This window comes from Ixodes scapularis, unplaced genomic scaffold (genome assembly GCF_016920785.2).
Source record: "Ixodes scapularis isolate PalLabHiFi unplaced genomic scaffold, ASM1692078v2 PGA_scaffold8__174_contigs__length_109621045, whole genome shotgun sequence".
Classification (NCBI taxonomy): domain Eukaryota; kingdom Metazoa; phylum Arthropoda; class Arachnida; order Ixodida; family Ixodidae; genus Ixodes; species Ixodes scapularis.
In genome coordinates, this window is record NW_024609883.1 from 68,626,147 (window position 1) to 68,640,558 (window position 14,412).

At 45.0% G+C, this 14,412-nt stretch overlaps 1 protein-coding gene across 1 annotated transcript; it reads right to left on the reverse strand.

Annotated features, from left to right (window-relative positions):
• Positions 1-3,930: 3,930 nt before the first annotated feature.
• On the reverse strand, positions 3,931-7,686 carry LOC115315508 (cytochrome P450 3A31-like). Its single transcript, XM_029974652.2, has 3 exons — positions 7,556-7,686; positions 5,827-5,992; positions 3,931-4,056 (listed from the first exon to the last, which is right to left on the reverse strand). Exons 1-3 carry the CDS (start codon positions 7,633-7,635, stop codon positions 3,955-3,957), a joined length of 348 nt encoding a protein of 115 aa, XP_029830512.2. The 5' UTR covers positions 7,636-7,686; the 3' UTR covers positions 3,931-3,954.
• Between the last annotated feature and the right edge of the window lie 6,726 nt (positions 7,687-14,412).

Consider the following 14,412-nt stretch of genomic DNA (forward strand, 5'->3'; position numbering starts at 1 on the left):
GCTTTGCTGGAAATTAGACGCTCCAGATATCTATTGTGCCGGCCGTGACCTCCACCGAGACAGAGGCCATCGATGGTTACATCGACGAATATTGTCACGAAGGAACAGGTGAGTAAACAAAGAATAACTGGGGGAAACTGAAATGTTTAATGGGGCGAACTTGTGCCCAAAAATAAAAAAAAAAGGTAACAGTAGATAACCGCAGAGCGCCGCGGGCGTCGAAGTCGGCGTAACAGCAGAGTCGAACGCTGGGCGAGACTGACTGAGGATCGCCATGCAGAGCCCCTTATGTGCTACACGCGTTTGCTTCTGGAACAATCGGCCTAGAAGGCTCGGCGACGGAACACATTCGCACCTCGAACAGGCAACAGGATTCTCGAATTTACTAGAACACCCCATTGCAAGGATAAACGAAAGACGCGTCGCTCCCAGGAATTGAACCCTGGCACTTCGCATGGGAAGCAGGCACGATAACCGTTAGGCCACGGCCGCGCTGCCTTCTTGGCTAGCGGCGCGCGCGGCAATATTATTTGAGTCCCCCGTCGTGGAACTGCACCCTCAACACTGAGAGGACGTGTGTTCTAATATCGCGAAGTGGACCGCAATCGTTCCAGAATAACTGAACTCCTGGATGCGAGTGCCAGTCCTTTCGGTCTTGGATCTCGTGTTTCGCACCTTTAACATCCGGAACGGGTAGAAGGGGGAGGTTGATCAATTTTAGATACGCCTATCGTTCGTGACAGAGGGGCAGCCTACGTGGAGCTGTGTTTGACTCAAGAATGGCGACTGGACGGACTGTGGCGCCCTCAGGACAATACGCCATTACCTATTGTCACTGAACGTGGATGATATATTTGACGCCCTGGCCTGGAGTGTCCAATTTAAAGCTGTCATTCGAAGTTGGTGTTTCTATCTTGGACGTCGACTAGCAGAGGAATGTTTATCAGGCGTGTGGACTACTGCTCACCCCAATCAAGTCTATGCACTGTTTTGTCTGAACTTTATTATTTGTGATATGCTTGTGTGATTTCGACGCGCTGAGATTTTTTTAATGAATTAGATATCGTAATTTTTCATTGCGATAATACATAAAGATTGTGTTGTGCCATAAAGCGGCATCCACGTGTTGATAAGGACACGTCTTAAATTTGTCAGAAAACGTAAAGTTTATTTTTTTATTTATTTAAATTAAAATTAAGATATTTATACGAGTCTATTTCTTGATCTCTATTATATTAGACTTTGTGAGCGCTGAAAAATCTATTCATCAAGTTCTTACATGATATAAAACACAGTTGTCTTTTTATATCGTATTCCAAGTGTATCGCGGAATAGTCATGTTCTCGGTGGTCATGTTAGAGTCATGTACTCAGACGCCGAACACTTCCTCTCCCCGCCCTCGTACCTTGAAGGTGTGCTGGCCTACAGACCCCACGGGAACCCACATTACTATGCTTAATTCACGTTAGCCCCTGTGGCGTCGAAGAAATTCTTTGTTAGTTTTACAACAATAGAGCTTTTCGGAGAATCCGAGGAGAACCTGTATCGAGGGAATTGTTGGGCTGCTCGGATGTCTGCTCGTGCCGGCTCGAACGCTTTGCATATCCTGGTAGCGGCAAATTCATTCGTTCTTATCGTTAACACACGCAAAAATTAAGCGAACGGAAAAGAAGGTCATCACATATTCTGTTTTGCTTTCCTTCCACCTTCTCTGCGTTCTGAATTCACGAACTGTTAAACCAACGTCAACTTCGTCCTCTCTTTTTGGAGAATTTCACCTAAACGTCACAATGCGTAAAGCAGACGCTAGGGGGGGGGGGCACCACATATTCCAGAAAATGTGGTGCCCCTCGTGTATTCACGAAACTGAAACAATATTTTTCTAAATTATTGTATAGATAGACAGTAGGGATGGTGAAGGACACTCTTGCCACAGTGAAGAATGCACATGAAGGAGATATATTGCTGTTGGCGACTCCTATAAAATATTCGCGTAAGACACCACAATGTCTTACAATAGACTACTTCCGAAAATCCCTGCATGCTACACTGCGCGCGTTGCATTATGGGGCATCTTTGGCCATGGAGAGGAGTGACATGGTTTTTATTTCGATCGCCTCAATGACGATGTAGTGCTTCTCATCACTGCACGAAAATAAAGACAGCGCTCACTTTTTGCACCCCTCCACCTTCGTGAAAGTCCCCGCTGAAACACGAGTCTTCAGTGGCCATAGAGACCTGCCTAGACTTTGAGAGAAGTAAAGGCTCGTTCACACCGAGAGAGACTGGCTGAGGCGAGAGCGGTTTTAAAGCCTCTTTCGACGACTTAGGGCCTGCTCCGCAGCAGCGTCTTGTCTTACGCCGTCGCAAGAGGCCTAAAAAGAGGTCTTGTCTCACTCGGTCGTAATTGTGTGAACAGGCCTTAAAGGGATACTTCAACGAAATTTGAAATATTCCCGTCGTGTTCAAAAATAGTTTGAATATGATCCACAATATCCGTAAATGAGAATCGCACGTTTGTATTTTGAGCCTGGTGGCTGTATTTTTCGTTATAAACGGCCCACTCTGGCAAGCGCTCGGAGAAGGCCCAGCGGAGACCACGCGACATCCAACGCAATCGTGACGTAGGTCGTCTCGGGACGAGCAAAGCTACGGCGAGGATGACGTTGAGAGGATGGCCTAGTCGTCCCAGCCACCGAAACGGCTGCTTTTGTAACAATTTGGAGTGACGGGTTAATCTTCTATAACCTTGTAGGGGGACAATAGCGACTTCTGCGACACACAAAAGGCATTCTCGGGAAGAGGGGAGTTCCTCCTTCCCCCCTTCTCTCGTCGTGGCCGTAGGCGAGATAATCTCCGTCACTAGCTGTCAAGGTTCTTTGACGGGCATTACAAGCGAGGCGTTAGCGACATCCACCAGGTGCTCGAGTCTTTGCTAATCGTTTAATTCGTTTTAAAATTCTTTTTCGTAACTTTTTTAACAAGATATTGGTATGTTCGATGTGATGCTGCTCCTATGAACAGATATAAACCAAAAAATGAGCGCCGAAATTTCGTTGTAGTATCCCTTTAAGAGTACGGCGAGCCGCGTTTCATACCTTTCTGACAGCATGGCTACAACTCCAGAGTGCAACATTACCCTCCCATGGAACGGGTAATCTAAGAAGCCAAGGACATTGAGACAATGGAACAGGCTGCTCGGCCCTGCAGTATACTTATTCTTCCTTTGTTTACCTGCGCACAAACTCTGGTACGTTGGGAGCACCAATAAAACGTGTCCCACCATTCTATTTGTATTCATAGGCATACCTACAATATTAAAATTTAAGCAAAGTCACATATTCGAAAATGCATGCACTGTATTTGTTCATGACAAAATGTCGAGAAACGGGGTTAGCCAACTGTAACCGACACCGTGATCATTGGGTCCCCAAAGTTTGCAAGATGTCTTTTTGAAAAATCACATTGTGGCGTCAACTTTCTTTTCAGCCAGTTAGGACTTTTACGCCTAGGAAGGCATATCTGAAAGGCTCATTTGTTTCACATGATGGGGAAAACAGCTCAGAAAACACAGACTACGAAGAGGAACACACACGACAGGACAATGCTGTCCTGTCGTGTGTGTTCCTCTTCGTAGTCCGTGTTTTCTGAGCTGTTTTCCCCATCATGTATAACGTCAACCAACTGGCCCAGTTCTCCCCTTATCTCAATTGTTTCGCTTATTATTCAAATGTTACACACAAATCACGTGTGCGTTGCATATAATATGGACTTTCCAGCGTTTCTTTTTTTAGTTATTACGAACTGTGGAATAAAGTATCTTGATACTTTTCGAAGTTACTTTGTGTGATGACTTTTTAAGACAAAAAACGTAGGATAGCATTTTTTTTTAGTAATTATTTACTGCTCGTAATCCTTACAGGGAGGCAGTAATTTTTTTCTGCTTGCACCCTTCTATTTTTCGCTGTTGTTGCTGTAGATTTTCTGAAACTTAAGCCAAACTCCACCCCGAGGTTTGCAGAAGACGTAGGAAGATGCCATTTGGAGATGATCTTCCTGTAAGAAGAAAAAGAGAGTGAAGACATCTTAGACCATTTTTCCGGAAGTTTTATCTGTACGTTCTCTGATGCCAAGTGTGCTTAAAGGCTCACGCACAAAAGCATCCAAGTTTTCCCAGTAGACATTTAGGTTTCTTTGCCTTAGCGTCGTCAAAGATAACTGCCTCCTAAAATGTCGTTCTACAAGGTGTCCCACCAAACTAGTGTACAGAGTCTTTTCTTTTTTCCTTTTTTTTGCTCAACAAAAATAAATTACGCATTGTCGAACGCTCATTTTCCGCCCAAACGAAGCTCTGAGCTGTTTTTCCGAGCCAAATGCCAACTTTTCAGAACTAACAGTTATACGAAAGTTACGTGATTTTCTAAACATTTCACTGGGGGAAATGGCGGCTGACGGAGCTATCCAATCGATGGAGTTGAATGGCACCAGTTACCGAAAACGAGCGAAAAACGGTACCCTATTTTCCCATTGAAATTTTTCAGGAAATCACGTAACTTTTGATTTTGATGATGGTCTTAGTTCTGAAACTTTGACCTCTGGTTCGAACCTAAAGCGCTACATTTCGGCGGAAAATGAGTGTTCGACAATGCTAAGTTCATTTTTGCGGTAAAAAAAAAAACAAAAAAAACACTGAATTGTTTTTCAGACACCTTGTACATTTATCGATCTCCTTTCTGATGTGCGCAAGAGTATAGAGATACTACTTAGCACACGCATTTTCTTACCTATATATAACAGAAGGGAGTAATTCGAGGCCACCGGCGTAACAGACTGTCTATAAAAATCCTCCCTCCCTTAAAAATGTTCTTTTTGAGGAGCAATGCAATATGTCGTTCGTGATCGTGCTGTTTTATTGCATGCATTCGCACCGTGTACAAAGCGTACCCTCTATTCGCGACTTGCGCGATCGAAAGGGTCGCTGTGATCGGCTTTCCACGATTGTCCGAATGCTGACTATGACGTCGGCAAAGGTTTTCTTATCGAGAAAAAATACGTGTAACGTAAGAACTTCAATTATAACGGTGTTGGCAGTGTTGGTTTCAGAGCGCAATGATTTCAAGCTTCCACCATGCTAATTACAAGAAACCATCGAACTCGTTCGCAAGGTAATGACGCCACGAGAGGGAACCATAGAAGGGCACCACCAAAACATCTCTCCACTAAGAGCCACCGGCAACTTCAAAAACGTGGGGCGTGGCCAATCCCGAGTATCTCATTATCGTTCCGCATCCAATGAGATTGCACCGTTGGCCGATAAGAACTTCAAACAACCAATCACGAAGCAAGAGGCGTGAACATAATGAGACACACACACCTGCTTTTCTTCGGTTGTCGGTGACTATAGGGTGTATTCACTGGCGGCCATATCTGTGTGCGCTAATGCTGAGCACGTGCTGACGGCGAGCTTCCACAGTTATTTTGTAAAGTGCACCCCGCACCATCAAGATTGCCGGTCTTGGCAGCCTATTAACGCGAGCTCGCTCTGAGCACGCGCTCTAAACAGTGACCTCAAATATGGGGGTCAGTGAATACCCCCTATATAATTCCTTTTTGATTGACGTTATTGATTGCGACGGGCATAAGGGCACACATATTAAGACGTAATAATAATTGACGAGCAAATCACCCAAAAAATCGCTAATTGACATGTGCGCGTTAGTCCGCCCACTGAGACGTTACTCGAAAAAGGTCAATTTTAGCAGATACGCCAGCTGGTCTATAACCTCTGGAAGGCAAATAGTATATATACATACAACATTTCCGTACCTCCAAATATCTATCATCGGGAACGATCTTGTATTTTGCCAAGATCTTGGCGAATGCCAGTTTTAACTGCTGCTGGGTGAAGCGCTTGCCTATGCAGTTCCGTGGACCATTGCCGAAGGCTTGGAATGCCATGGGATTGAAAGCTCTTCCCTTGTCAACACCAAACCTGTAGCAGTTAGAAGAAGACAGAGACCAGCAAACGGGGGAGGGGGGGGGGGAGTTTACTCACAAGTCTGGAAGTTCTGTTTTTATTTCAATCATTTCAAACATTAGCGGGATTATACATTTTCCAGTTATCGGTCGAAACTTACAGGAGAGACCTTAAAAAAACACTAAAGTTAATTTACAGATCGTCCTTTCTATGTCGCGAACTCAACTTACGCGCACAGTAAGCATTCATGAAATCAAAAACTGAACTCATGCGAGGTTTTTTTATTACTTAAAAAGAAACTAAAGGCCCGTTCACACTCTTGCGACCGAGTACGACTGAGAGAGACGAGATCTCTTACAACTTCTTAAATGTTTCTAGAATGAGGGGACACACTGACATTGTGGCGCCATCTATGCGGTGACCCTAGAACTGCATTTCACAAAAGCGAAGGTTTTGCGGGATTTACGAGGTCAAATGTGCGTAATACCCATAGAAGGGCTCGTTTATAACATTGACAAAAGTTTTTCGAGCCAAAAAAGAAAGGATATTGCGCGAGAAATAAAAAAAAAATATGCCGGACCGCCGAGTTTACACTGCTTCCCAATAGATGGCGCCAGTGTGTTCTCTGGTTTAAGAAGTTTTAAGGAACCCAGGTTTAAGAGGTCGCAAGCAGTCGCAAGAGTGTGAACGGGCCTTTAGCGTCACGATTATCTGAGATAATTTCGGTCACGCTTTTAAGAGAGAAAAAAAGACCTCATATGCTTGCAATTTTTTGATTTCATGGGATGATTAAGGCAAAGGGGAGTGTCGCGATGTTTCGTCGCGTTGGTAATAACTATAAGATTCTATGTTTTCGGAGTTTATTTCTCGTAAAATTCGAAGGGGCATTTTTCAGAGTTTACTTTCACTGACATTTCGGAGTTTATCAGAGTTTATTAAAGCTTAAAATTTAGAGTTTATTTTAGTAGTCCCAATTTTTACACGCTCAAACCTAAAATAAATTAAGTTCGGGTACCATGACCTATTTATTGTCTTGAAGGAACCTTGACGAGCTAAAAGGCAAATCACTTTTGCCAGTATTTCGAGATTCCATAGGAAACTGAAGTTGCATCTGCTCTTGATCTTGCGCTCCTATGAAGTTTCTTTGTAAAACATAGTCTATTTTGCTTTTTATTTTGTGTTTGTTACCTCAAAATTCGAAGTTTTTCGAATTTTTTCGGATTTACCCGAAAACACGGAATCCTAGTTATAATCATTCATTTTCACCCTGTTTGGTTAAAATTATTCATTTTTCTAGAATACATATTATTTCAGTCTGCGCCATGAAAAGACACTTTCAAGATCCACTTCAGTGCCCCTTTAATTAGAAGATAGTATTCTAAAGTGCAAACCGCTCCACGTTCAGGCGACGTGACCAAATTGACGAATGTTTTTTTATCCTACCGCAAACTATAAAAAAAAACATTTGAAAAATAATTAATCGTTTTGGGCCTATAAGAATCGGCTTCAAGAAAGTTTTTGCTCGGGAAAATTTCTGCGCATTTATGGCAACTGAATTTTAGAAAGTGGACTGTGTACCTCTCCGGGTCAAATTTCCAAGGATCGTCCCACAACTCGGCGTCGTAGTGAAGTTGATACACGGGAATCAATACATCCATTTCGGCTGGAATCTTGAGACCATTATATACGCGATCCTCTTTACATTTTCTGGTGTTAAAGCTGTTAAATGAACAGGGGTTAGGGTAATTTAAGAAAACCGTAAAGTAATTAAGGTCATCTCTGTCGCGTCGAACGACCGACCGAGAAGGATAGGTTCTGCTTTCATTCAACAGTTCCATTTGCGTTAAGGGAGTTGAACTTGGTGATTCGAATACTTCTAATTTACTAAAAATATTTTAATACCGGCTACTTCAGATATTTAGTGCTTATTAATTGTCTATGAGCATGTTTACTACTTTGCAATCATGTTGACGTTGCATATAAGTACGTTACATTATATAAATACGATAGTACGCATAATTTATTTTATATAAGCATTACATTTGCGAGTATGCTCAACATTTAAATGGTAGCCTACTATTTCTAGCTTAAGAGTCGGCTAATCGTTAGAGAAAGCCGCCACATTGCCGTGCCTATCCCATCCCGTTCTAACGTGTGCCCTGTCCGGATTGTATGAGATAGTGCCCAGCTTGCCAGGCTCAGCCTTCACGGATTCATGGGGGCTACAGGCAAAGGACGGCTGAGGCGCAATCCAGAAGTCGACATAGCGACCGATCTTTATCACCGGAGAGTGCAACATGCTGCAAATGCGTTTTTGCTTTTCACACTAGAACCGACAGAAAATTATGGTCATTAAGTACGCTGTGAGGTGCGACACAGTTTGCACGAACAAGGGATCCTCATTTTAAATATTTTTTTTTATAACTATGGCGAAATTTTAATAATCAATTATTCGCTTCAAAAACATGGTTTGAAACATTAATATATACATATAAACCAGTAATCCAAAATCCCAAAGTTATTAAGTTTCACAGTTGGTCTGATACTGGCAACACCGAAGACGCGGCGTCAAGTAATATCGGGGCAGTAAACTCGTTCCCGACGTGTTAAAAGCTTGAGTGAAACAACGACTACCAACGACGACCAACGACGACCAACAAACACCAACTGACCCAAACCACCACCTTACCACATTTAAATGTTTGTTTTGGCATTACCTTCATTTGCCGCTTTCTCAATAGCTGTCTCAAATCTAGAGACAATAAAGAGCATGCCGGGAAAAGTAAATCCTGGATATTCCGAAAGTGTGTTCATTTTGTGTAACTCAGAAAACGGACGGAGCTTTAAAGCCCTGCCGATAAAAATAAATGCTACGGGGGTGTCAAGTGGTCGGTCTTGCAATCAATTTAGGGTGTGAAAAGTGGGACCTATCAGTTTCCGAGTTTAAAACAGACAAACAAAATCGCAGATGCTGTGTTTTTGTTAAGTCTGTCACGCGTTGTAACCCCGTGGAATTTTACCTGCGACAACGAATCCGGCCTCTTTTTGAGTCAGCAATCCCCACAAACCTTCCATTGTCTCTCATATGCCCCTGAGTTCAAAGAATGGGACTTAAGCTTCACGTTCCATCGCGTTCCTCCAAAATACGTTTAAAGAAGAGTATTTTTTTTATAAACTGGCAAGCACGTCAAAAAAGGACAAAGAACTGTTACAGCTCGTATTATGCGCGATAGTACATGGTGTGATGTAAGCGAGGCCTTGTTTCCATTTATTACTTATAACTTGAGCTCCTTTCACTCCGCTATCACGGTTTGTAGAAACACAGAGACATTTTCGAAGCTGTGAAACTACGAAATAAATTGGGCGTTTTCCAAAGGTGTGTATGTCATCTATAGTCAGTTACAGGTCAAGAAGGTAGCGGCAAATGCCCCTCAAAGGGAATCAGATATTCCTCCGCCACCTCGGCATCCAATAGCGTTCCACCGCTTCCGTGACGTCGCGGCCAACGCGCGAGGAGGGTCTTGCCTTTCTGTACATATTTGCTTTATCTTTCGACTTTGACTTAGCATTGTGGAAGGCACGAAAGGGAGATTAGAGTTCTCCCCCAGCGACGGAAACAAATACGACCTTCGGGGATTAGCTTCCCCCCCGATGGATACAAAGGCTGCTTTCAGGGGCTCGGTTCCCCCTCCGATTAATACAAAGGTCGCTTTCTTAAAAAGTGGGGTCGGAGACAAGTTGGAATCCACTGAAGCGGAACAAGGAGCGTTTCCAGTGAACTCTTCTTTCGACTGCGGAGGGATTTGAAACGGGCGCATCACGCTTGTGGGAGGAGCTTCTCCTACCTTCTTGACTTGTAACCGACTATAGTATAGCTGCTGCGCCGAATAGACCCTTTCCGAGATTTTGTGAAAGGATGCATAGATTATGCGCAGCCGCCATTAGTTGGTCTCATCGCTTCTGGCGTGAAGCCAGTGACTGGTTCCGAGGTTTCGCCGTGCTCTGACGCAGCACTCGTGTGGAATGCGTTTCGATCCGAGTACACTCCGGATGCCGACGAAGCGCTCGTGTGCCATGCGTGCTCACGCGTGCATAACCAACTAATGGCGGCTGCGCATAATCTATGCATCATGATGAAATTTCGAAAAAAGGGTATATTATCCGAACTCGCCATTATTTCTGCAGGCATTCTCAGTGCGTATAAGACACGAAGGCGGAGTCAGCGTCCGACGCGGTTCCGGTTCAGCTCTTATCGAGAACGAGTGCTCGGTCAGCGTTCGGTCAGGATTCGGATCCAACCAGACGCCTCTCGCCCAAGAAATGGTGACCGCCAATGTTGCTTGAGGGGTATTTGAAGAGGGTCGATTACGAGCAACAAGAGTTTACACGACCTGATCACTGGCGGATATAGCCGGAGGGCTTCCAGGATCACCTGTTCCATGTATCGATTCTTGAGGATGCTGTCGATGTCCATGCACCCCTGAAAGCGTGTTAATTACGAGGATTAAACGTTAGCATAACCATCTCGGTGTTTTCTTTTTTTTTTTCAGTTTATTCTTCTGATGTCGATAAGCAAAGAACTGTTCACGTGTTTGTCGATCGTTGAGGTCACTTCACTCCTGATTCGATCTTGTACATCTGGATGCTTCGCCAAGAGAAAAGCCACGCATGCCATCACTGAGGTTTGCGTATCGTATCTGCAGGCAACGGACACGACTTGTCCTTTAACATTATTTCGTAGGGTATTTCCTTTACAAAACACGTAGTTTCAAAGACATAAAGGGTTCAGAGTGTCACTCGGGCCGTGTTCCAAAATTTACTCGATCTTTCTCCAGGGTATGGGTTTCGTACCTTGGCACCCGAAAACCTACCCGCGTTAAGCGCTTTTAAATCTGTGTTGTCACGAGACACGACCCGCCGGAGTAACTCAGATCCATTTGGGTAAGATTTGAAACACAGCCTCTAAGACATCTGGAGCGTCTGCTTTCCCGCAAAGCCCGAGTCGCTGCAATTTACGAATGAAGAGGCTGATAATCTGTTCAGACCCAAAACTGAGCGTGACGTTTTACCATTTTTGGTGCCAAAATGAGGGCTGACTTTAATGCAGAATGGCACTCTTACTCGAGCTAACTTTGATTTAGCCTTGAAAGCGAAGCGTATCACGGCCGAAGGGATTTGGCCGGCTGCGAAGCCCTGGCGCCGCTAGCTCCGCCGGCCACACAACGGAACTGTAGAAAAAGAAATGAAAAGAAAAGAGAAGAGGCAGGAGAGAGGATCCGAGACGCTTCGCAAGACTTCGCCAGCTGCGCTTAAAAACAAAATGGAACAAACATTGGCTGCAGAAACCACTATTGTTGGTTGTCTATGAATTGCGATAGTATTCGTCGTGAGAGTAACAAGGCAGCTCACTGTGAATACGACGACGCCAATTTTGAGTGAAAACTATTTTATGAATGCTTCACGACGCAATCATTGACGTTAGCGTTACTGCAGCTCGCCACTTCGAAATTGAGTGATTTCTTCGTCACTGTGCAATCGTTTAATCTTCTGTCTCCACGTAATCCTTTATTGTTCAAGCTGTTTTGCCACCATCATTGACCATGTACAGTTAGTTGTACACTCTAAAAATGCCTGCGCGTCTACTTACCAGCAAAACACTCCAAGAGCCAATCTCTGCGATATATGAAATCAGCTCAGCGAATGATGAGGCGGAACAACTCTTTAGACCAAAAAATGCAGTCTGCGCTGTGGCGTTATGGAATGCAAGCATGACGCTTTGCATTGCGCAATGCCACAGCGCAGACTGCATTTCTAGGTCTAAACGAATGTTCCGCCTCATCATTCGGCTGAGCTAACTTCGTAGATCTGAGATTGGCTCTTGGAGTGTTTTGCGGGTAAGTAGACGCACAGGCATTTCTTTAGAGTGTACCAACCAGCTCAACTCAAATCGATAATTGTTTCGTAGCTTGGTCGCAATTGTGAATGTGTGCTTACTGCCGCTCCGTGTATGCGCGGCACGGATTTATCTGCTTGCTAGGACGACGTCCTAGAGAGCGACATCAAATACGACGTTTAGGACGACCTCTATGACGTCCTCAAGGACGACCTCTAGGACAACCTAAAGGATGTCGCCTAGGACGACGTCAAAGATGACGTCTAGAACGACCTTTAGAGCGACATCTAGGGCGACCTCAAGGACGACCTCTAGGACAACCTCTAGGACAGTGGTATCAAACTCACTGACCATGGGGGCCAGATAGCCCACAGTGAGAAGGTCGAGGGCCAACGCTGAACTGGAGGAGGGGGGGTCGAACGATTTGAATTTCGAATGAGTAGAGACATCGTACCCTATGCCTTGTGTAAGCTAAGTTTTGCCAGTGACATTTTAGATTTGATTTGTTTATATGACTACTTTGGACCCTGATCTGATATGATCGCCATAAGTAAAATGACACCGCCCCACCAACGTGCTCGCATTCTAATATAAAAAGAAAGCAAATACACCGTCGTTCTCGTTGCTCAATTCGCTCGGGAATTAACCAAGCTCAATATGTCTCTAAAAACAATAAGTTAATTTGGCAGTTCTTGCTTTCCTGGCGATATCTATTACAACACCCATACTTGTCTTTTAATGGGGATGTTTTCTCAAGCGCAGCTCTTAGGCGCCCGTTTCCGGCTTGAGCGGCGTCGGCATAACCGCGTGGTGCATCATGGGAAATGTCCCATGATGCAACGCGCGGGGAGGAGGAGAGGGGGGTCATGTGACCCCCGTGAGGTCACGAGGGTCACGCGACGTCACGAGGATCACGTGACCTCATGGTTACACCGACGGCGACGACGACGCCGCTCGGAAGGAGGAGTAGCAGGCAGGATGAGGAGATGAGAAGTAGGGGTATACACTCCCCTCAGTACCGTTCTCTCCTCCTCCTCAAGAGCTGCGCTCTAATTAGGCGTTACAGGGAGTTGTAAACGGCTTTCATTTTTTTTAAGGCGAGAATCCCGAGCTCGTAGCTTTATCTTCGGCAGTTGCTCCTGCTGATCGAGATTTCGCGCCGCCGAGATGCAACCTTCAACGAAGAGCTCGCGCCTGCAACCTAGTAGCGGTATTGCTGTACAGTACAAAACGCTAGGAAGCAAGACATAAAGCGAAACAAAGAAAATATTAACACAGATAAGTAATAACTATGTGAATACGTTAAAAGAGGGAAGCTACTTTTCGAGCAAAAATGAATCGGTGAGATCAGATCACGATGGCGCATGCTATTTCTAAAGCTCCAGACATGGAACCGGGACTCGTAGCCGGTTGCCTGCGGGCCACGTCCCAGCGAGTCGCGGGCCGCGTGTTTGAGACTCCTGCTCTAGGACGACCCCAAAAACGACGTCGATGATAACGTCCTAAAAGGATGACGTCAAAGACGACGTCTAGAACAACCTCTAGCCTGATCTCAAGGACGCCTTCTAGTACGACGTCCTAAAGACAACGACTAGGATTACCTCAAGAACGACCTCTAGGACGACGTTGAAGACGTCCTGCGTCCTCATACGCAGACTGGGGGGTCAGTAGAATGGTTGACTTGGCAAAGGTCCCCGTATCCTCAGATCAAGTTCCTACTTATCGTCTGCTAAGAACGGTGATCTTGATGAAGTGGACTGCATGAAGTACTGTGGATTTTTTCGCCAAGCTTCATGATTCCGTTCAAGCCCGAGTTTTCTATACATTTGTGCCGCACTTCTGTGGGTGACGCTGGGGCGAGAGGTATTCAACGTCATAACTATACATCGGCGTCCAAGCTACCAGGTATTGAGAAAGTGTTTTATTCGTTCTAAAATTAGTTTTCGTGCGTTTACGAGCGAAAGACTGGTGACACAACGTAGTTTCTGGTTAAAAAAAAAAAAAAAAAATAAGAGCTAAAATTCTGGTTTCGTACCCCTGTAACGTCTGTTGCGGTCCTCATAAAACGCAATTCTGCGTATGATGGTTTGTTCGATAGATCGAAATACAACTGCAATTTTTCTTAGGTCGTGTGTTTTTAGCCTCGGCTGTTGACGTTTTAGGAGCTAGCCATGTCCGTCCGCCGTCGGGTGCACGTGCTCCTGCTCATGAGCTCACGCGCTCACGTGCTCACGAGCACGTGAGCACGTGCTCCCGTGCTCGTGTAGGGCAAAAAAAAAAAAAAAAAAACGCATCTCCACGTGGTGAATGATGTGGATTGGGGCGAAGCTCTAATGGTGCTTGTCTGCGTAGACGGTGAGCCGCAGCATGCCGAGCTATGGCCGAGCCTTTCGTTCGTTTTCATCCATTTCAGAAAGAGAATGTGTGGTATGGAACGTGGTTATATACGTATTTGAGCATTTGACCGCAGCGTGACATGGATGAAAACGAAGGAAAGGCTCGGCATGCTGTGGCTCAGCGTCTAAGCAGACAAGCACCACCA

Coding starts and splice junctions, on each gene's coding strand:
- LOC115315508 (XM_029974652.2), bottom strand. CDS start 7,635: ATGGATGTATTGATTCCCGTGTATCAACTTCACTACGACGCCGAGTTG. Junction 5,993..7,555: donor TGGAAATTTGACCCGGAGAG/GTACACAGTCCA, acceptor TAACTGCTACAG/GTTTGGTGTTGACAAGGGAA. Junction 4,057..5,826: donor CCGATGATAGATATTTGGAG/GTACGGAAATGT, acceptor TTCTTCTTACAG/GAAGATCATCTCCAAATGGC.